This window comes from Micromys minutus (assembly GCF_963924665.1).
Source record: "Micromys minutus genome assembly, chromosome: 14".
NCBI classification, from domain to species: Eukaryota; Metazoa; Chordata; class Mammalia; order Rodentia; family Muridae; genus Micromys; species Micromys minutus.
The window spans coordinates 22948968-22972999 of record NC_137983.1 but is presented as its reverse complement, the minus strand read 5'-3'; the positions used below and the strand labels follow the sequence as shown (position 1 = coordinate 22972999).

Below are 24032 nucleotides of genomic sequence, written 5' to 3'. Positions count from 1 at the left end.
CAGACACAGTCCCATAACGTACCTGCATCAGATCTTGCTTTTCCTTTTCTCCTGAGCTGATTGCTTTTCTGATAGACTTCAGTTCCGTCAGGATGGCTTTGGCTTCACTAAGTTCATACCCACTCTGGCCTCCAGACATCTTTTCATCGATTCTATGAAGATAGGAGGAGACAGGCAAAAGAAATAAAGAGACAAGTGCAGAGGAGCCCCTGGTTTTGGGGCCCCCTCAGATGACTTTGCATTACTCTTCTCACACAACACCTCAGACACTGATCGCTCTACCTTGCCTTCGGGTTCAATTTCTCCATCCGCCATGTCCCAGCTTTGTCCCTTCCTAACCACTTTCAAGCACAAACACGTTTGGGGCAGCTCCTGATGCTAGCTGAACCCAGTCTTTACCACACTCAGCCTTATCTCTACACCAAGAAAGAAAGATGGCAGGGACAACACTCCAGCAACAGGAGTACCACTGCTGTTGACGAGCGGCACTGGGGAGCACGGGCAGCAGCGGGAGCCTCCAGTAAGCCTCGACAAACACTTATTTGGACTAGTGAATCTCTTACAATATTTGGATTATGTGGTCTCTTATTTCTGTCAAATACATGAAAAGTATGTATTAAAGCCATGGATTGAGATGGAATGTCTTGCCTTGCTGAATGAGTTCCAATTTGGGGAAGTCAGACAGGCACTGAATCAAAAGAAATGGACTCTGAGCTCATCTCATTTAGGCCACTTAATAATTAATATGAACTTCCAATGTGAAAGGTGCAATCTGAATAAAACACAATGCCATATTAATCACTTTGCCAAACAAAGTTAACTCAAACAAGTAGTTTGTAGATAATGCATTTCCCTGAGTACTAATTTAGTAAATATATTATGCTACTGAACAAGCAACTAAGCCTTTAAAAGCCTAACAAAGTAAACTTGATTATAAGGTCATTTGATAATGAAGTACAGACAATAAAGTCTTAGAATTAAACACACACACACACAGACACATGCACACAAACATACATGCAGACACCCAAATATACACAGAGAGACACACAGACATACACGCAGATACACACACACAAAGACACAACAGACGGACACACATAGACACACACACAGGCACACACACATGCACAGCACACAGACAGGCGCTCTCTCTCTCTCTCTCTCTCTCTCTCTCTCTCTCTCTCTCTCTCTCTCTCTCACACACACACACACACACACACACACACACACACACACACAGTAGGAACAGGGCCTTGGAGATTCCATTGTCACTTTTTCCAAATGAAGAAGTAAGGCCAGACAGCTTCTATAAATTCAGCTCTTAAGCCACACAGAAAGCTAATAGGGTGACTAGTCTAAAGTTCTGAACCATGGCTGAGGAATCTTATACACACAAGTCTATATTCACTTCTTTGTGAAGGGATTTATCAAAGTAACCTCAGGGTCCTCCAAGAATTTTATACACCAACGCCATCCATGCAGACTCACTGAGAGAAAGAAATGCAAGTGTAGTCTTTCATGATAAGCAGGACGCTCTCGGTTACAAACGAGCAAACAAAGCCTGGAGACAAACTGGGATTTTATGAAAGCATTAACATGCAACAGAAACCCTCAAAGTAAAATGGTAAATACAGCCTGCCCTTAATTCAGAATCACAGCCTGTCATTTGAATACAGAAAGCAGTCAGGGCTGACTTCGAGTTTACAGTTCTGAGTTTTGCATGCTGACGGCGATTTCTCGACTGTCTTGCTCTGTTCGGAGCCCTCCTTCCACCCTCTCCTCTGTTCACTTCTGATGCTCATTTATTTCCATCTCTAGTGGCTTTTCCTTTCTCTCCAGGCCTTACTTCGCCCTGTCCCCCATTCCTGACCTGACTATAAAAACATGGGCATGGTTTCATGGCTTAACTCTGGAATCATAGGCCGGGCCACCTTCTGCTTTTAAAATGAAGCACCATGTTTTTGTTTTGTTTTATATTTTTACCTGTGTTCCAATGAAAAGGAGCTTTATTTTTTTTCTGTTTTTTTTTTAAACTTTAAACTGTTTACTTTATATCTGAAAGAGATTTTCACTTGCATGTTTTCTTTGGAAAATGTGCCTTAGAGCCAGATTTTCCTGGGGATCACATGTGCTTTTGATTGGCTAAGTGCTGCTAGCATTTCCATTTGGGGAGATGGCATAGGGGTGTTCCTGGTATCTACCTAGGCACCAGCCACCTTACTGTTTAGGCCACAGTCAGATATGAAGGTATAAACTGAAAAATATAGGCAGAAAAATATTTGTTCATCCAGCATAAAACTGTTGTACCAAGTAAAATGAAATCTCAAGGATAAATCACATAATTCAAGATGAAACAAACAAACAAAAAATCCCACTGAAGTGAAATGTTACAGAATCCTGCAACAGGGTTCTCAACTTTCCCTTTCACAGCCACATAAGTAAATAGACAGACAGACAGACTGATTCTTTCATAGAGTTAGCAGTGAGGTTTTTTTAAGTCTGCTCTCTGGTCCTACCAGCTCCCCCAGTGTTTTAGTGTATGGTGACAACAGAAGAAGGAAAAAAAGCTTTGTTTTGTGAATACCCAAGAGCAACAGGAGAGGTCTCCATCCTTAGGTACGGTATCTTTCCGTTCTTGGTTCATTGCAAGAAAGCCTGGATTTCTACACAAATGTCTATTGTTTGCTCATGGACTGCTTCTGACAGTCTTAAAGATGCTTAGATTCCTCTAAAATGTGTTTGCAAGCACACTGCCTTGAAACATCTGAGTGTCACTGTCACATGGACACAACAAACAGCAGTCTGGCTAGCCTCTAACATTTCATGGGTCTGAAAATGTCTACCGTATGGCTAAATATCTTGTGGCAGTCTTTAAAGTGTGTTTGATCTCCTGCCTACAAAGTTCTGCTTTGTCGATAAATGTTGATACACAAGTACTAAGTAACACATCTGGATGGCTCTAGTCTGAAACCAGCTGAAGCTGCTCCAAGTCTAAACGGGAGGCTTAGGAGAGACTGCAGCAGGTGCCTCGTGAGACTTCTTGTCTACCATTTGATTTGAGGAGCACTTGAACGGACACACCCAGTAGATCGTCAGCGCCCTGATGGTGGGAGGCGAGAAGGCTGAATTACAAACATCTGAGACTACAGCCATGTGTCTGACTGCAGGCCAAGAAGAGTGAGCGCGCTTCACAAGACGTAAGTCACCATTCAGCACGCAGAACAATCAGCCTTAGTGGGCAACGCTTTGGATGGCACCAGATTTCCTTGGAAGGCAGACTAAGATTTCATAGGCAAGAGGAACACTGGGCACTTTCCAGAGAGGTGGCTTCTGCGGTAGCTGGGCACTCCTGACACATGGCTGAGGAAGGACACGCAGCTGACACCTTTGGTGCTCCCTGTGGTCACATGGCTATAAAAACCACAGGCTTCTTTCTTTCTTTCCACGAGGTATCTGTGGACTGCTGACTGTGAGAGAAAACAGGCTAACATATGCTGGGAATGGCATGGGCTCTTCCAGAACTGGCCACTGTTTCTTTCCTGTCTCCCTTGAACCTGACCCATCTAACACTACTGCAGCAACCCACCGTCATTCAGAATTGAAATGCCGAGAAAGTGGACAAGGGAACAGCAGGCTCCTCTGCAGAGCCTCACCTGCCCTGACTCCCTGTGACGGATCTGGCTGGACTCCACATGGTATCTGGGACTGACAGAAAGGTGGACAGAAGCCGGGGAGTCAGAGCCTTTCCAGTGCAGAATCTCGGTCCGGCCTTCAAGGCAGCCCATACAATCTGAAGAAGGCTGGCTGTGGGCCAAGATACAAAGTTAAATCTTCAAGCTGGTTTTCTTTGGCTCATCTTCAATGATTAAGAGAAAGTTCAGACCTTTTCAAAGTGTATAGATTTTTTTTTCCAAGTATTTTTTTAGTTGATTGCTTTTGGACTTATGGCACAGAGCTTTAAGCCTTTTACTTTCTATGTTTCTTTGAGAAATGCCTTATGTAATTGGTATATCTATTTTTTTTTTTAATTAGGGAGCTTTGAATTGCTGTAAAGTCAATTTTAGTATTTTAATACTCACTGTTGCAGTGTTTCAAAGCCTTGCTGCTTATAGAGAAGTTCTTGCTTCATCTGGGACAGTTCTCTTTTCAGCTTTTTAACCTTGCAAGAGAAATCAGGGTGGCCATTAATGTTTATGAATTAGTAACAGCACATTATTTCAGAAGAGAAGTTAGCAAGCTAATAAACCTCTTCGCACATACATTGTGTAGGGTCCATGAGTTGCATCTGAATGGTCAGTGATGGACACTGTGAAGCGCAGGGCAGCATCCTGGCCTTTGCTTTGTGTTAGGCACTCAGTCAGGGACACACGAAGACTCCATGCCCTTGACTTCTCCCCTTCTGTTACTGGGCTCTAGGTGGCCAGCCAAGCGCACTGGCACATGCCTCAGGGACTTCACACATGCTATCACACTTTGCTTCCCAAGGTTGACTCCTCCCAGGTGTCTCTGAGTTAGTTCACACGTCACTCACACGTCACCTTCCCACTGGCACTTCTCAGATCACTCTCCTCATCCTTGTTCTGCGTTATTTAGCCAAGACTATTTATTCTTCAACAGCTGCAGGGTGCTCTGCCTGCCACAGGACAGTAAGGCGCGTGGGTGCTCTGTCTAGGGACAGTAAGCTGCATGAAACCACAGACATCCCAAACATCTGCAAGGCTTCAAGCAAACCAAGTGATTAATAAATGTGTGTCACCACACTGATAGAGACACTGTTCCTGTTATCTCTTCTGTGTTTTGGCATTGATAATGTGGCAGTTTGACAGATCAGAAAAGCTGCACATTCCTGGTGTTCAGTTACAATCCAATGACGGCCTTCACGTGAGCGGCAGGAACTTCCTCCACATATCAAATGATAGCTTTAATGTGTTTCTGTACTTTTATTCTCTATTTACTTTACTCGTTCTGAAGTATTTATTGACTGCGTCCTGGGACCAGGTCTGGGCCTGAGGCATGAACCCACTGCCTCTCATCCTGCCCCGGGGCCCCACTGAAGCACAGAAGAGCCAGGCTGTAGAAATGGCCACCCAGTGAAATGAAGCTCTCCAATGGGGAGGAGAGGCTCAGTATGTGAGGAGACAGAGGGCAGTGTGAGGGGCTGGACAGAGGCTGTCTGAGAAAACGGTGAGGTGGGGGAGAGGGTGAGTGTGCCCTCACTCGGTGGAAGGCAAGTGCCCAGGTCAGAGAGCCGCTTGATTCTCAGGGCTAAAGAAGATCCTGTTGCTGGATCACAGGGAAAGGGAAGCCTGGGCTACAAAAGGTCAGAGATGTAGTCTTGAAGCCATATTGAAGATTAATACCTTATGTTAAGAGCAATGAGAATGCTCCTGTGTGTGTGTGTGTGTGTGTGTGTGTGTGTGTGTATGTGTGTGTGTGTGTGAACTTGACACAAGCTGTCTGGAAGAAGAATCTAAACTGAGAAAATGCCTCCATTAGATCGCCAACAGGCAAGGCTGGAGCACTTTCTGGCCTGATGACTGGCTGGGATGAGCAGTGGCACCCTGGGAAGGTGGTCCTGAGTGGCACAAGAAAGAGGGCTGAGCAAGACAGGATGGGGCAGAGCGTGCCAGTCAGAAGAGCTCCTCTAAAGCTTCTGCTTCAGTTCCTGCCTCGAGTTCCTGCTGACTTCCCTCAGTGATGAACTGGGGTCACAGAAGTGTGAGGCAAACATGTCCTTTCTTCCCCGTGTTGGTTTGGTTATAGTGGTTCAACCCTGCACTAGACAGCACACTAATCAGGAATCGGAAAGCACTTTTACAGCAAGCTCTGCTCTATGATGTTAAAGGGTCACACTGATGACCCGTGGGACCCGTGGGACCCGTGGGACCCGCTTCCTGTATACGCCAGGATGAGCACAACTGCTTCAGAGAGCAGAGCTCGGACTTAGTGAGAGATTCAGTGTGCGTGTGGAGGCTGGGGGGGGGGGTGCTGGGGGGATAGGGAAAGGTAGCAGAGATCCCTTTCAAGTACTTTGCTTAGTACCCCCTCTCCCCAAAGGAGGAAACTACCTTCCCAAATAGCAGGCTAAAGCTGGGAGAACCTGTAGTCGAGTGGAACACGTGGACTCAATGTTAAAAAGTGTCTCGATTAGATTCGGAGACGAGCAGACATCACAGATGAGAGAGTATGAGATCACTCAACAGTAAAAGCCTCAGACACCTCCATTATCCAGAAAGCCCAGAGAAGACACAAAATAAATGGAGGGGGGGCAGAGTAGGAGGGGGAGGGCACAGGTGTGAGAGAGGCAGGCGCTGTGTACGTCATGGCTCCGTGTGTAAAAGCACAGTACTGTGGTTAAAATAGATTAAAGTTCAGTATTTGACGCCTTAGAGTTCAATCTGTCGCTTCACTTTGTGTCCACGTATATTTTATCGTGGAAAATAACACAAGCAATTCTATTTCTAGAAGTAAGGCCAAAGCTATTGGAATGCAGACAGACCGAGGTGGGTGGGGGTACCTGATGGGATCTTGGGAGAGACATTAGCCATTCGCATGTCAAAGGAGTCATGAGTGACCAACAGCTCATTCCCTGTGTACCCGTGGGTCTGACAGCCTGTTCCTACTTTTTGTCAAAACGACAACAACCCTTCTATTTAAAACAACACAACACAAAACAAACCAAACATCAAGAAATCAATAGCAACTCAAAGAGATGGCTGGGCCCATGCTTCCTTTTGAAGAGAGGTGGTGCACACAGACTTATTGATACCAGGTAGAGCTGCTGAAGTGTCAGCACCGCACACTGACTAAAGTGCTGTCCTACGAGTCACTGGGGATAGAATGACAGGTGTCTCAGAGATACTAGCATGCTTCACATTCGCCACGGTGACTACCAAGAGGTGAAGACACCAAACGGCCATCAGCAAACACGGCGGAAGTACGCTGTGTACCTATAATGAAACAGCATTCAGGTCCACAAAGCCGGAAGATGCTGAGGTATGCGTCAGCACAGGTGAGCCGTGAGGACCTCACATTAGATAAAAGAAGCCACTCACAGAAGAATAAATCGTGCCCGGTTCTACTTACATGCGCCACATACACAAACTCACAAACTCACAGGAGGGAGAATGGCATCCAGGGGCTAAAGGGAAGGACACAGGGAGCTGCTGTTCAGTGGGCCATGCGCTTTCATTATACAAGGTGACACATTCCACTGTGCAACAGGACACCTACAGTTAGCAGTTCAGCATTGTACACTCAACGCACGCTAGGGCTCATGCGAAATGTCCCTATCACACATGGTAAAAGCTAGGAAAATCTAAATTTAATTCTGTGTGGGTTTCATTGTGTATGGAGCAATGTTAGGAGCTAACCTGAGCTGCCTTAGCTTCACTGAATCTTCCTAACACTGGTCATATGCACAACCCTTCCTAGCTTAGGGAGTCTGGTACATTACCCGAATGGTTCTTACTTCCTAAGAATCGATTTTAAAAATCAAATGGATTTTGTTTCTTAATTGTGAAACAACTCACTCCTATTACACTGAGTAATGAGAGCAGATCTGGTTTCCAGCCAGAGCCTCTCTCGAACTGTCCCCTGGTTCTGTGCGTGCGGCGTCCACTCACCTTCCTCACTAGCTGTGGGGCGTGCTCCACTCCCAGCCAGGTGAGGGTCGGCCAGTGCTGGTCTGCGTGCGGAGCGCACGCTGCAGCACACACTGTCATAGCACATGCTCGCCCGCACACGCGCTCTGTGGAGGAGGTTTGTAACAGGTAGTTGTGCTACTCTGGGCACCATACCAACGACTCCCATCTTCAATTCTCCCAATTACGCATGATAGCGACATAATTCTAATACTTACAGTGTTTGTGAGGAGTATGAGACCCGAAGAGTAAACAGTGGGGAACCTAACAGAGAGCCAAGAGGAACCCAGAAGTTTTAAAGCTACAGTTAGTGTTACAGTAAACTGGGCTACGTAAAACCTGTGGCCCTTTCTTCCAGCTTAGAAGTGTCAATGTTCCTTGGCCAGACCCGACAACATGCAGAGCTCCCCCCCCACCAGCCCGTTGGCAGAATGAGAGCTTTCTGTTTTTTTATGCCTTGGCTTTTTTGGAATCAAACTCACAATCCTCAGTATAAAGTCAGAGACAAGAGACTCATGGCCTTTGCACTTTTCCTGCTTTCTTTACTGACTAAGTTAAAGTAACTGACATTTTAAATTGACTTCAAAGTTATTTCTGAAAACTAGGAAGACGCCGTAATTGAGTGTGTATGGCTGGAAACCACAGCAGCTCTTCCCACCTGGCACAGCCCTGGAGCGCTGCTTTATTTCAAAAGCAGGAGACTGAGGAGGAGGAGGAAGAGGAGGAGGAGGAGGAGAAGCAAACCTAAAACCCATAGGCCTCTGACAGGCAGGTTTCCCAGGCTTGCCCCTGAGGTGAACTCAGCAGCATTAAAGCTATAATGAGCAAAATGGTATTTTACTAATGAGTACCTTCCCCTTTCACGGTCACTCCGCTGTCGTGCAGGAAGACAAGAAAGGGCAACTGTCACCGTGTTCCTCCTGGAAATCTCTCGACTACTGTCCCTACCCTGCTCCGAATCTGCACCATCTTATCAACTCCGGATAACGGGAGGACCGTGAACACCATTTTTAAACTCTAAAAACACAGGAAAACAGAGCCCCAGAAGCTGCCAGAACTATTTATGATGACTAATTAAAGGATTTTTGCCCTAAAAACAAGATGAATTAAAAAAATTGATCCTTCAATAAAAATATTTATAAAGCCTATATGAAAAAATCCTAAGAACATCTAGGAAATTTACTATCTGAAAATAAGAACAATACAGAACTATGTAAACGTTCTCTATAAACACACAAATCAACCAGAAAGTTATCATATAACCCAACAATTTCACTCCAAGAAAATATCTGGAGAAATGGGAAAGTATCTTTTCAAACATGCATCCATGTATGTCCACAGCCTCACAGATGCAGAGTCACCTACAACTCAGATCTCACTGTCTGATGGAAGGCTACCTATAGTCTGTTCCTCCATACTAGAAAGGACTGTTGCTTCCAAATATGCTATCATACAGAGGGACCTTTGAAACACAGTGAAACAAAGAAGCCAACTAAAGGACACATAATGTTACTGCTGACTGTCTCAGTCAGTGCTCTATTGCTGTGAGGAGACACCTTACAAAAGAAACAGCGACTACTTGCTAACAGTTTCAGAGGTTTCTCCACTGTAGTCATGGCATCCTGGCATTAAGGATGGACAGAGTTACAACCTGATCTGCAGGCAGACAGAGAAAGAATTGGGTGTAGCATGGGTTTTTGAAACCTCAAAGCCGCCACCCCATACACCATAATGCTCCCAACAAGGTCACACCTCTAACCCTTCTCAAATAGTGCCACTCCTTAATGACTAATATATAAAGCCTAGGGGGAGTTATTCTTATTTAAGCCTCCAGAATGGTGTTTGTAAAAGTCACAACATACAAAATTTAAGGATGGAGGAAAAACGATGGCTACCGTCTACAATTTGAATAGCTAGAGAAGAGAGGTGTGTGGAAAGAGGCATCACTATTAATGGGGATGGGTTTCTTTTTAGAGGTTCAAGTGTTTACCATTAGATTGTGATAATGAGGGGATCTACGTACATCTTTCCGAATCATAACCTTACGGTAGCTCCTCCCACCAGACTAGCTTCTTCACCACACCTGCAAATCTATTTAATGTCACCTTCTTAATGGCACATACCCTGAATACCTGACTTAAACCTGGGACCAAGTCTCCTTTGTTTCTTGTACTATATTCAGTAGTGCTCATGCTACTCAGTTTGAACACTTAGGACAGAGTAAAGTCTGGCTGTAAGGAGGTAAAAGTGCTTGTTGTTCACACCTGACCATTCCTGAAACCCACACAAGGGTGAATTGATTCCACAAAATATACTGACTTCCATATGAGCTCAGGGCACAGGTGTACACACATACATGCACACACACATACACACACTCACACACACACACACACAATTTTAAAAACATGGGTAGGAATGGAGAGATGGCTCAGTGGTTAAGAGCACTGACTGCTCTTCCAGCGGTCCTGAGTTCAATTCCCAGCAACCACATGGTGGCTCACAACCATCTGTGATGGGATCTGATGACCTCTTCTGGTGTGTCTGAGGACAGCTGCAGTGTGCTCATACATAAAATAAATAAATATTAAAAATAAAACCATGAGTAGAAGCTCAAACTTATCTATTGGCGAGGTTCTTTTCCATTACTGTGTTACTATTTTAAATCATATTCGGATGCTAAGCTGTGTATTCCTAGGACGAAGCCCAAGTAGGTCATAATATATTATTTTTAAATGCTGATATAATTAAATTAGATTTGGGCATCTAGGCTTTATATACCTGACATATACGTTTTTAAATTCTCACCCAATACAATTTGCTGTTAAACCAAAATTTGTTTAATCTTGTTTCTCTAAAATTTCAAGGTTTGTCTAATGTAGGTTTGTTTGTTTGGTTGGTTTTGAATTGGTTTTTGTTTTGTTTTGTTTTTAAGACTGAGTCTCACTATATAGTTCTGTCTCTCCTGCAGTTTGTTATGTACACACGGGTGGCCTTAAACTCAGATTCACCTGCCTCTGCTTCCCAAGAGTTGGGACTAAACGCCATCCTGCCTGCCTTGAGTCAATTTTGATCAATTATTAAAAATGCCTTTCTTTTTCATCTCAAATTTTAAATGTAGCAAGTGTGAGTTTCTTATGATATTTGCTATTTTGGAAGTGACAGTTTTATCTCTTTTGTGCTTTTTTAAAAAAAGATTAATTTATTATATATACAGTGTTTTGCCTGCATGTACACCTGACTGCCAGAAGAGGGCACCGGATCTCACTATAGATGGTTATAAGCCACCATGCGGGTGCTGGGAATTGAACTCTGAACAGCCAGTGCTCTTGCCCTCTGAGCCATCTCTCCTGCTCGATTTTACCCTTCCCCGACCCCCGTTCTGCCTGTTTGTCCAGGCTTTATAAAACCATCGACGCTGATCATTTACAAATGATTTCTCCACCTGCCAATATGGACTGTTCAGACTATATTCTTTCCTAGAGAAGCCAACTGCATTTAAAATATGGTAAAAACAAGGGTGTTGAGAGTCAGAGCAGGGAGTTCGTCACTCACACAAGTGAGAATAAGAATCCCTCAACAACACAATGCCAGTGAAGGAATTCATGTGCATCTGTTACTTAGCCTGTAGCACAGCACCCTTAAAATTAGACAAAGAGGTCAAATCACCAGAGAAAAAGAAATAAAATATCATTAAGTCCATGATATGATTGCGCTATCTTTTCAAGGTCTGACACTGATTTCTTGAGAAAAAGGGGGCACAAATGTGTGATAAAATTACTTTGAAGTCACTAGCAGGGGATGAAAATAGCTCTTATACGGGACAGTCTTCTCTCAATTTCTCTTAGTTTCCTCTTTTTCTTAGTCATATAATATTCAATTTCATTCTTAATCACTCTAAAAGTTGTGTTATATTTATATTCTTTAGCCAAACACCAATTCTTAATAAAAACAAATTGATCTAACATCCTAAGATGTTACAAGTTAGCACATGCTATGTGTGATTATTCCTTCATCCCAAAATAAGATCAGGCACATCTGGAACTCAGAGTGTAAGACAAAATGTGTGTGTGTCCATGTGCCAGTGCCTGTGTGTGCGAATTTGTGTGATGATCTTATTGGATTTCCCAGGCTGACTGTGGAGCCTAAACAGGCTGGAACTTGCAATCCTTGCAATCCTCCTGCATCAGCCTTCAAAATGCTGGGACCCTAGGCAGGTACCACCACCCTTACTTTAAAGTTTATACAAAATGCAAACACAGAGATCTTTCATATGTAGCCAAAAAGCTAATCCTTATTTATAGGGATTTATAACCCTACACAATAAGCAGTACTATGATTTCATTACACCATTTAGAACGTAATGTAAAATATTCCATATGAATTATTTCAACTCCATTCACAATTACAAATCAAACCTTCAATTTAACTGCACGGGGACTTCAGGATGCAGCTGCTGAGTCTTCACACACGTGGAGCTGGCCTCTTTGGTGAAACATGTATCTAAGAGTACAATGCTTCAGTAAGTAACCCCTCACCCATGGTCCTACTAAGCAACCCTTCTGGATCACCAGCATGGACCAAGCAACTGTTGATGTCCCATTAGGTGTCTGTACATCCCCCAGGAAAAGCGACATAGTAATTCTGTACTATTTTTACATTGACGCGGTTAAGTATGGAACTACTTAGTACCTGTTTACCCCTGACACCTGTCAGTGTGACTTGAAAAGCAGGTAGGTGTCCATAGCAGTGGAGTTAGTTCCTTCACTAATTACTAGCTTCCGACATCAATTTATGAAAGAGGCTTTTGTGTACAGGGATTCTGCTGGGTAGCCCAGGTTGCCCCAACTGCAGCCACTCTACAATGATACTCATCCCCTTACCCAAGTAGACCAGCCAAGAGAAGCAGGGTGTTCCAACCACAGAGACCCTATGACACCCATCCTCTTCCCCAAGTGCTACCCAACCAAACCTGGAAGAGTTAGCCAAGCCAGGCAAGTGCTCAAATCAGGCTCAGGCTTCAGCACCACAGCAGCAGCACAGTCAGGGTCTGACTACTTCTAAAAAGCATCTCAACTGTGCATGAGCACCAGTGATGGGTGAGGACGGGGGAGGGAGACGAGAGCAGGTCAGTGAGGGCAGCAGGGCAGAGGCCTCACATCCTCTTCTTCACAGAAGCACCTTTTCCAAGAAGGGCGTCTCTGACTCACTTTGTAGTTACAAGGTAACAGAACAGGTATGAGGTACACTGTCCCTAACTAAGACCAGAAATCCTGGCATAGCCTTGCCTTAGGAGACAGATCTGGAGATGTGACCACTTGGGGTCTCCTGAGATCCGACTGACAGGGTCCTTTTAATGGCTATTTGTATGAGGGACCTTAATATGCTTTTGTCTTTAACCATTCCTCCCCAAGTTTGGATACTCTTCCTCAAATGCGCAGACCACAGTAGCCTGCTGTGGCTATGATTAGTGTTAGAAAGAAAACTAGGAGATTGTTCACATTTCCAAGGACAGTAATAACTTCCTAAAATGTCGCAATCAAGTGCTGGTGGACTTTAGTAAGACTGGGTCTTAAAAAATGTATTTCCATGTTCTAAAGAGAAGTTGTCTAGCTTAATAAATCACATGGCGTACAGACGCAACTCTAAAGCATTTGAGGCCATTGCATGGTAGTCTTAAAAAAATGCATAGAGAACTGTAGACAAATTGACTGGAGGGCCCAGCCCAGGACACCTAAAGAGCATTTACTACAGATCACAAAGACCACCTCTCCCATGGTTTTATAAGTCAAATGCAGATGACTCAGACTTCCAGTACACGGAACCTGGATCTGTGCTTCCATGTTCTATTTCCGTTTTGTCCTGGGGCCTCAAAAGTAGGGCCTTGGCTAAGCCACACTAAGACCACACATGAACCCATGTGGACTGTTCTCCTGCTTTCTTTCCTTTTCTTTCTTTTTTTAATGCATATATAAGAAAAACCAAACAGTCTATCCATCTAAAGAAATCACACGGTCTGAAGACACCGGAGAACCATAGAATTTATGTTAAAGGCCCCAAGAGTAAAGGGGGTAGAGCCTTGACAACGTGGATCGTTGTCTAAGGACCCCAGAGAAGGTGGGCGAAGACAGCGACTGAGAATGGAGAACCACACGGCCCAGCAGAGGTGTCGAAGTTCAGTCACACGATGCAGGGGACATTCCATGGACTCATGGGAACTCTGAGAGCTCAGCCTGTGAGCCAGGAAAACTGGAGACTGCCCTTAGGGACTGAGGACTGAGGTACAGTCATTTCCAACTCTGACTGGATTTCAATCATCTGCCCTGACCCAGATGCCTATAAGAAGCAAAGCTAAATGCTCAGAAAAACGCAAGACTGCCCAAAGCTTTGCCATATCTTCGTACTTCTGCACAAGTGCTACACGGCTTAAAAGTAAGCATCTGTAAAGATCAAGAACGGACCAAAAGCCAACAGAAAAGTCACCTAGACCCAAGGACCCCAAAGAGAGGAGAGCCAGGCACTGGATTAATCAAGGCGTGGAAATATAAAGTCTCATGACTATGACTATGTTGGTCAAAATGCATATTAAAGTGCAGAATGTGGGCAATGAACTAGAAACCAAAATAAACAAATAAAGCCATTAAAGAAAAAACACACATAAGTAAAATTCAGCTGAAGTAGTCATAATGATTAAGAAAATCTCCAGGTGTTTGAAAATGAAGCAATAGACTATACTTTTCCAGAGAGGAAAGAAAATATTTGGAACCACATCACAGTAAAACTTCAAAATCTATGAGATGTAAGCAAAAGTCATACGTATTAAGTGATTCAGAGCCTGAATGCAAATGTGCGGAAGCAAGAGTGGTGGAAACTCTTCTGCAATGCCCACTGCAAAACGGACTGGGTTTGTCTGCTGTCTGTCTGTTTCGAGGTACACACTAGGCAAGCACTCAGACAATTAAACTATATAAACTACTATAAAGATGTGCACAATCGGACGGACCAATCCCACTCTTATATCAGAAATGTGCACATGTAACTGGGCAGTGGTGGTTCACACCTTTAATCCTAGCACTCGGGAGGCAGAGGCAGAGGCAGAGGGAGAGGCAGGCGAACTCTGTGAGTTCAAGGCCAGCCAGTGAGTCCTACCTAGGACAGCTAGAGTTACACAAAGAAACCCTGTCTCCAAAAACAAAAAATAAAAAAAAACAAACAAAACAACAAAGTATACATGTATATGATGTGTACATAAAGACCTAGTTATTAATGATCAGGAATAAATGGATTCACATCTGTGGCACACCAGAGAGCTGTGTCCACCAAAGCAGTACTTGGTAACTTTAAACCTGAATGAGAATGTGGGCAAATCCTGAAATAGTGCCTGGAGCCATGTATGTGGGGGCACTGCAGCTTTACAATGCCAAAAAAGGCGTTAGGCTCGTGCTTGGAGGGGGCGTGGATGCGGGGAGAGCGGCTGTGGCGGGTAATGTTGGAGGGCGCACAACAGCATTTGCAGTTATGATGGTAATGTGCCTCCTGACCCTGGTATTTATTAAATATGAGATCATTTGCTCATGCACAGTCCATATGATCTTCCAATCAAGGATACACCAGATCAGTATTTAGCAGCCTTATCAAAATAATTAGAGCAATGATCGGGAAATAATCCTTCCTGAGGAAGAATGACAGCCAAGGTAGGCACCTTTTTAAATATCAGGGCATCTGATAAAAGAACAACACGGCTTAGGAGACAGAGAGGGAAAGTAAATTATCAGGATGCAAGGTTTCCCTTGCATACACTAACTGCCAACATCAGCAACAAAGGTAATCCAGTATACGGCCATACGACTGGAAACAAACCACTACTTGAGGTACCAGATCTCATTTGACCTCAGAAGCTAAGCAAGGTCAGGCTGGTTAGAACTTGGATAGGAGACCAAAGTAATCCAAACTTCAAACAAAGGAGAAGGCCTGCTCGGCAGGGCAGAGTGAAGAAGTTCCTTCAGAGACAGAGCTTGGAGATGGCCACACGTGTTTCTTTCATGGTTTGAAGCTTTTACCCACTTTTACCCACAAACTATAGCAAAAGCCATCTTACCCTTAATCGCGTGGTGGAGATCTCAGCTTTTAAAATGTCAGGATCATATTTAGTGCTAGATGAAGACCCTGAGAAAACTTTTAAGAGAGAAAAAAAATTATAAATTTGCAATAACCGTAAGCTTATAATTTACTGATTTTACAAGTAAGACTTATCGGGTGGAACTGCATCCCAGCCAGGCCTGTGACCCTAGTTGGATGGGAGGCTGAAGCAGAAAGATTGCAAAATCAAGTCCTTCTTGGGCTAAAAGGAAGGTTCAAGGGCAGGTTAAACAACTTAAGTGAGACCCTAGCTTAAAATAAAAAGTAAGAGGCTTGGAGAAATAGCCCAGTGGTCCAGCACAGGCCCCAAATGTGTGAGACCCTTCCTGGGTCCTGTAACACACAAACACACAGAGAGCCAAGATCTATGTTCTTTTACAGACCTAGTTGTCTTTTCTCTCTTAGGAAAAAAAAAAAACTAGCCCAGGCTCGACTCAAAGCTGCAGTGATTCTCCTGCCTCAGCCTTCCAAATGCAAGGATCACTGCCATGAGCAACCAGTTCTGGCTCTTCAAGCCTTTGTCACACTAAAACAAAGCAAAATGAAACCTCAGAATATAAAATAATACCACAAAGGAACTTGTCCTGCGTCCATAAAGAACTCTGTTTTGTAGCTTCCGAGCCCATCAGACCTGCTTCTTCAAAGAAGGCCTGCTCCGGAGGACTGACAGGTGACAACGAGACAGGAGGATGCCCTCCTGTCCCAGTCGCACCCTTGAGACAACAGTGAGCGAGAATCCCCTTTAAATGACTCAAATTCGGGCTGCGAAAGGCGTTTGCTGCTCTCCAGGGGTTCAGCTCTGAGCACCCAAATTGGGCAGCTCCTAACTATCTGTGACTCCGGCTCTAGGGGACCAGATACCTCTGGCCTCCTTTGCTTGTTCTAACAGACATTTACTCATAAATCAAAGGCAACCAGTCAGAAGGATCAGGAGAAACAGAGGGTTTGCCCGATGCCCAAATGGGGAGACTTGCACCTCGAGTAGGGGTGGGGTACTTCCCTGAGCAATCTGTAGGGTGGGTGCATCTCCGTGGCGTGGAGGAGCTCTTGTCTAGGAGGGAAGGGCTCAACACTGAAGCACAGAAGTGTGCGTGGCTGTCAGCTCTCCTCCACCCGCCCTCAGTGGAGTGTGGCCAGTACTCACGGCTCGTGTGAGAGCTTGATTTTTCCTTGTAGGCATCATTTAACCGCACATATTCATCAAGGGCCAGTGCCAGCCTCTGTTCCTTCACATGGTACAGCTCCTTCTGTGTCCTGAGTGCGTCCTGAGCCACAGAGAGATATTCTTTGAGCATCTTCTCCTGCTCGCCTCTCCACTGCTTTCTCGGATCTTCAATCTGTGTGGTTTCTGAAAAGACAGTAGGTGGGAATTTGCGTGTTAGAATTTCATTGTCTATGGGATGACTCATCTAGAGACTAGCTAGTTTGAATTCCTGTATCCTCTAAAGCATCTGCTGAAAATGTCTAAGAAGTGACTTGTCTAAGACTTGGACGTGACTGTGACCCCATCCCTTGTCCCTTCATCTACAGTCCTTGACAACAGTGACTGCAGTTATGAGCCCTTCACACAGACGCCACCCATCAGACCATCCTTTTGAGAATTATCTGGCTCCCCATACTCCAAAAAACAAGAGCCAAATTACCGTCAGCATCCAAGGCCACGAATACTCTGAGCCAAATGGACTCTGAAGGGCCACACTGCCATTGACCTAACATGAGACTCTCGTCCCTGTACCCACCACATGAGCACTACTCCTGGTCTAGGCCACAGACCACCACTGGTCCTCACATTCACAGTAATAAATATCAATAGCAAAAAAAAAAAAAAAAAAAAAAAAGATCATTTAGCTCTTAATGGCAATTTTGTTCAGTTGTTACATATCTATTGATCCATAAATATTGGGACTTACATTTCTTTGTGGATATGTTATTTTTCTATGAATTCATCTCTTATTATATTTACCAAAAATATCAGTAACTGTGGAAGATAGAAAATTTACTACCAAAGCCAACCTACTCTTTCTCTGAGGGGGAAGTTCTTTAGTGACTCTAAAATTCCCTAACCCAGTAATAACCCCTGCCAAAAAAGCATGGACCTGGGAAGGGTCGCCCTAGCCCTTTTATTTTATAATAAATATATTTGCCAATACTGGGGCAGGAAGATGCCCTGTGCTCGTGTCTAGCTGTGGGGTAAACTCGGCTTACAGGCAAGGTGTGGCATTTGTGAATCCTCGAGGAGGCTAGTGCAGGCTGGCTAAGAGACCTCCTCAAAATGTCCACACTGAAAGTCACAGAGAATATACACTTTTGGCTGGAGAGGAGATGAAGAGGCTCATCTCACAGGTGAAGAGCATCACACATCGTAAGTGATCAAAGCTTATGGGGCCGGAGAGATGGTTAGAGCCCTGGTTGCTCTTCCGGGGGGCCTGGGTTTTGTCCCCACCATCCATCCGCACAGTGGTTCATTCTCATTTTTCAGTCCCAGCCTCACGCCTTCTTCTGGCCCCGCAGGCATTGCGCTCACATGGTGAACATGTGCAGGCAAAACAATGACACATTTTTAAAATCAAAATTTAAAACTGCCAGTACCAAGGTGCTAGAGGGAGCGTGAAGCAACTGTGACTCTCATTCACCGTGGCTAGAAATGTCCAATGCAATAATTGTTTCATAAAACATTTAGTTTATTGTCATACAGCCCAGTATTCAGCAACTTATTTACTTAGGAACTACGAGAATATGTATTAATAGAAATACATGAATAAAAATATTTATTCACAGAAGACAAAAGCCACCCACTACAGCATTTAATTTTTGGTATATCCATACAATAAATACTACTCAGCAATAAAAAAAAAAAATAGATAAGACAATAAGCATTACTCTCAGACCCCAAACAGCACTCACTGTATAACCATTATACGAAATCCTGGCCAAGAGCAAATCAAGACCAAAGACAGAAACTCACTGTAGCAGAGGGCAAACGTCCTTTCTGAGGGGACAGAAACACACCATCTCCTTATTACAAAGGTTATGTGATATATACCTGTATACTGAAAACAGAGACAATGCACTTTGACAAAACTGACTGAAGTGAATGTAGCTCACTGTAGTGCCTGCCTAACACTCCCCCCTCCTTCCCTGGAATGCAGAAGAAAAGATTACTTTTAAAAAATAAGGTTTAGGGGCTGGAGAGATGGCTCAGTGGTGAAGAGCACTGACTGCTCTTCCAGAGGTCCTGAGTTCAATTCCCAGCAACCACATGGTGGCTCACAACCATCTGTAATGGGATCCCATGCCCTCTTCTGGTGTGTCTGAAGACAGCTACAGTGTACTCATATACTTAGAATAAATAAGTGAATTTTAAAAAGAGAAAAGAATATCCTTTCTTAAAAATACATAAGGTTTAAAGTTGATAACGTATACTTTTAAAGACGTGGATGAAGGGCATCCCTTTAAAGACAGTGGAGCTAGAAAAATGGCTCTGATCTAAGACACTTGTTGCACTTCAGAGACTCTGGGTTCAATTTCCAGCACCCAAAAGGTGCTCACAACCACCTGTGACTCTAATTCTGGGGAACCCGACATCTTCTTTGATCTGTGCACCAGGCTCAGACATGACACATGGTGCACACACACAGACACAGATGTACATGGTGCACACACAGACACAGGTGTTCATGGTGCACACACACAGACACAGGTGTACATGGTGCACACACAGACACAGGTGTTCATGGTGCACACACAGACACAGGTGTACATGGTGCACACACAGACACAGATGTACATGGTGCACACACAGACACAGGGGTACATGGTACACACACACAGACACAGATGTACATGGTGCACACACAGACACAGATCTACATGGTGCACACACAGACACAGATGTACATGGTGCACACACAGACACAGGTGTACATGGTGCACACACACAGACACAGGTGTACATGGTGCACACACAGACACAGGTGTACATGGTGCACACACACAGACACAGATGTACATGGTGCACACACAGACACAGATGTACATGGTGCACACACAGACACAGGTGTACATGGTGCACACACAGACACAGGTGTACATGGTGCACACACACAGACACAGGTGTTCATGGTTCACACACAGACACAGATGTACATGGTGCACACACAGACACAGATGTTCATGGTTCACTTAGTTCAATGACAGTACTTTGGCTCAAAGCACAGAGCCGATAACATAACAAATAGGAATTTCTGGTCCTAAAGTCTTGTTGGGTTACAGAGGGGACAGCACTTCCGGATTGAGCTGGGCTGGGTTCTTTTTCTCCCGCTACCCCACCCCTACCACCACAAGGAGGCCAGCTGCCATGGCATGATGTGCCCCCTGGAGAAGCTCACCCTGAAAGGTGTGAGGAGGCCTCTGGCCAACAGCAGCAAGGAATAGTGCCAAAACCACAGCCTGAACCGAGAGCCGAGTCCTCCCCCGCAGCACCGGATGGCTGCAGCCTGGCTCCTGCTTATGGGGTTGGGAAAACTGTGGCCACGACAGCTAAGCTTTACCTGATTCATGGCCCATAGGAACTGTGACATAACAAATATTAGTAATTTGTCATCACGAGATATGTAACTATTAAACCAATCAAGTGAAGAGCTGCAAAGACGTTTTAAATTAAAATAGTAAGCAGGCATCTGCGAGTCTGTCTATCTGTCCCCATGTCTGGGAACTGGTAAACTTAAATAGCTGCCAACTGCCTTGAAATACTGCTCCAACACTGACACTCGAATGAACGAATTCAAACAAGAGCACCCGGCAACACGCTATCCGTATGCTGTGCACTAATAATGTGTTCTGGATGAGTCTGGAGAAGCACTCAAGCAGACGGGCTTGAATTTGTTACAAGAGGCAGGAAACATTTATATTTCTGAAATATCGCGCAATTCAAATATGAACTACGATAGAGGACTCCCAAAGGCATCTTCGAAGGTTTCATAAAGCAAGACGAGGCTTCATCTCCATCTGTTATATTTGCTGAACAGATTTGAAAAGAATATTTATTAAATGTAAACATGCAAGGAGAGTGTGCTTTACAAACGTGGCATTTTTTTATTAAGACCTACTGGCCTTGGGAGATCACTATATCATAATGCAATGTAATTTGCATGCTGTCTGCTATATTAGAGAACATACTACATTTTAAAATAGCATATCTCAAGAGAATTCATATCCACCAGTTTCATAGACATGGGACTTTACAGACAGGAAGCACCAGCCTTACGGTGGAAGACGGTATTACCCTTCAGAGACTAGTGTTTCTGTCTAGAATGCAGACCTCTATTCTCCCTTCTGTGTTCTGAAGAATGGATGAAATAAATAGGAGCAACTTTTCTAACTTTCATTTTATAAAGGATTTGCAACACTTACCTGTTGCTCATTTGTTCCACATACAATTATTAAGCCACCTACTAGACGGTTAATAAAATAAGGTTGGAGGAAATCATTATGCACAAAGTAACCTCCCAAAAACCCACGCATCTTCAAAGAAGGATGGTTAATGAAATAGCAATTTAGAGAGCACAGGACTTCATCTGATTGAAGAAGTCAGTGAATCCAGCAAGAATTAAACAGGACACCAAAAGTCCCAGGGAAGCCAACCCCGCCCCTGCCTTTCTCCAGCCAGGATTCCCACAGACCAGACACTTAGTGTCCTTTGCTTCCCAAGCCCCATGCTTTGGATCTAGCTATGGTCTTCCCTCTCCTACCCCCTAAACTCCACCCGGGGCCATCTTTCTCCTGTTATCTCAGCCAACCTTTGAGGGTCTGCTAGCACTTTCTGCAGGCAGCACAGGTTCACTTCAGAAGAAAGGGGTTCCCACCTGTCCCCTGCTCTACCTGCCCCTCACCCCTGACCTATCCGTGCAAGGGCAATTCTTCTCACATCAAGTAGTAAACTCCATTTGAAAGCAAGAGTGTGTCAGAGAAGAACCTATGCAAATGCATGCAAGGATCTTAACATGGGGCACCAGTGATATGTATGTATATAAAAAAAGAAAAGGCCCCTGGTTCCATCTCGGGTTTCAGTACCACTGTTAGAAAAAAGACGAAGACAGTGGGAGGTGGAGGAGGACATGGCCCATGGAGGTGTGGTGAGGCCTGGGGGCAAGGGAGGAGGGGAGAAGAGCAAGAAAGAGTAAGAGAGAGAGAGAGAAGAGGGGGCAAGCAGCCCCTTCTATAGTGCCAGGTAACTGGGGCAGAACATACCTACCTGGCTATTGGGGAATACCTCTGTGGGGAATGGTGGGATTCTGTAAACCCCACCCCTCAGTTACCTAGCAATAGCCAGGTATGTTCTGCCCCAGTGACCTGACACTATAAAAGGGGCTGCTTGCCCCCTCCTCTCTCTCTCTCTCTTACTCTCTTACACTCTCTTGCTCTCTCACTCTCCCTCTTACCCCTCCTCTCCCCATCCCCCCACCACGTGCTCTTGGCATGCCTCTGCTCCTCTACTTCTCTCTTTTCCTCTTCTCTCTCTGCCTCTACTACCCTCTTAACTCCCCCATGACCTGAATAAACTCTATTCTGTATTCTACCATCATGTGGCTGGTTCCTCAGGGGTAAGGGATTCCCAACATGGGTCCTCCAGAGCTATCGCCCTTGTCCACAGGCCTCGCTGCACCGCCATGGGCCATATTCCCCCTCCCACCCCACCCCCACGCACTCTCTTCATCTTTTTCCTAACAGTCGGAAGTCAGGGAGAACCCAGGCAAGACTGTCTTCTGGGCATGACAGGACAGCAGCATTTATGAGCTCACAAAAACCGTGGTGTCTGAACAAGACCTGCGCGAGACGACCAAGGCCCACATCATTCAGTGCAGAGAGGTGAGGGGCTCATCCCCAACCGCGCAGCTATGGGCAAATGGGTGTCTTCAGGGGAGGGAGAGTCAGGTTTGTTTAAGGCTGTGGCCACTGGTAGGGGGGCCTTGTTCCTGTGGATGCTCCCACACCCTTGAATATTTAGTCAGCACAGAAAGTCATGAGGCTGAGCGGAGATCTGGGAGGAGTTAGGAGGAGAGAGAAACATGACTGAGACCTATCACACGTGTGTACACGGTTCTCAAGGAACTAATTAACAATACAATAAAATTTAAAAGTCCATTTCACACAGTTCTTCTAAGGAGCCTAATATTGCAACACCCCAGGGTGGCACAGGAGGGTGCCTCGTCTTAGCTAGGGTTTCTATTGCTGTCACAAAACACTAAGACCAAAGGAGAGGGTTTGTTTGTTTCTTCTAAGAACTCTCAGGTCCCACTTCAGCACTGAGGGAAGTCAGGACAGGACTCAAGGCATGAACGTGGAGGCAGGAGCTAAAGCCATGGACGAATGATGCTTACAGACTTGCTCTTCATGGCTTACTTGGCCTGATTTCTTCTGTAACCCAAGACTACCTGCTACAGTGAGCGAGGCCCTCCCTCACCAATCCTTAATAAAGAAAATGCTCCACAGACTTCCCTCCAGGTAATCTGATAGACACCATTTCTTAATTGAGATTCCACTTCCCAGATAACTCTGAACTTGTGTCAAGTTCATAAAAGACCAAGCAGGAAGTAGGCTTCTGGAGCCAAACCTGTGCGTCAGCAGAAAGCACTACAGCACCGCCTCCTCCAGGCAGTCCTGAAGTTCAAAGTATCCAGGCCGCTTGGCCAGCTCTTAGGCTGGTGGTCCTTTACTAAACACAGCTCAACAGGGAAGGGTCTAAGTTCATCAGTCGGAGTCAGATTATTTCAGGTGCCCAACAGTGTAGAGTAAACTTAGTCACTGAAAAGGACATCTACAGTAAAGGTCTGTCAGAGCACAGCAGTGCTCTAACCAATGTAGCAGGGCTCCAGCAGTACCCCACACTACCTCAGAGTCATTGCAGAGGCAGAGCAAATACATCTCCTTCGGATTAGGTTTTACCTGGTTATGTTAAGTACCTAGAAACCTATCTACACGTTCTCTTCCTTCTAAATACCAAGCTTGTCTCTCTGGGATTAAAGGATGCACTGAAGCCACAGAAAGGTCTGAGACTCATGTTCTCTGAGAGACAGCACTATATAAACATCATACACACACCAGAACATCTTCAAATCCCAGCAAAACACGTTGCCTAGGAAGCTGTTTCAGGGTAACATGGAAGAAGCACACACCACCCTTCACTCCCAGGGATTACAACTAACACCAGAGCACAGAGCCAGTCAAAGGAAGACTAGCCAGCAAGAA

At 44.9% G+C, this 24032-nt stretch overlaps 1 protein-coding gene across 1 annotated transcript in view; it reads right to left on the bottom strand.

Annotated features, from left to right (window-relative positions):
* WWC2 (WW and C2 domain containing 2) overlaps positions 1-24032 on the bottom strand; it is a 153725-nt gene that overhangs the window by 50757 nt on the left and 78936 nt on the right. Inside the window, exons 3-6 of the mRNA XM_080928496.1 lie at positions 16930-17133; positions 15745-15821; positions 4083-4162; positions 23-152 (exon numbers count right to left, since the gene is read on the bottom strand). Coding sequence (XP_080784622.1) covers positions 23-152; positions 4083-4162; positions 15745-15821; positions 16930-17133 — 491 coding nt within the window. The remainder of the gene's footprint in view (positions 1-22; positions 153-4082; positions 4163-15744; positions 15822-16929; positions 17134-24032) is intronic.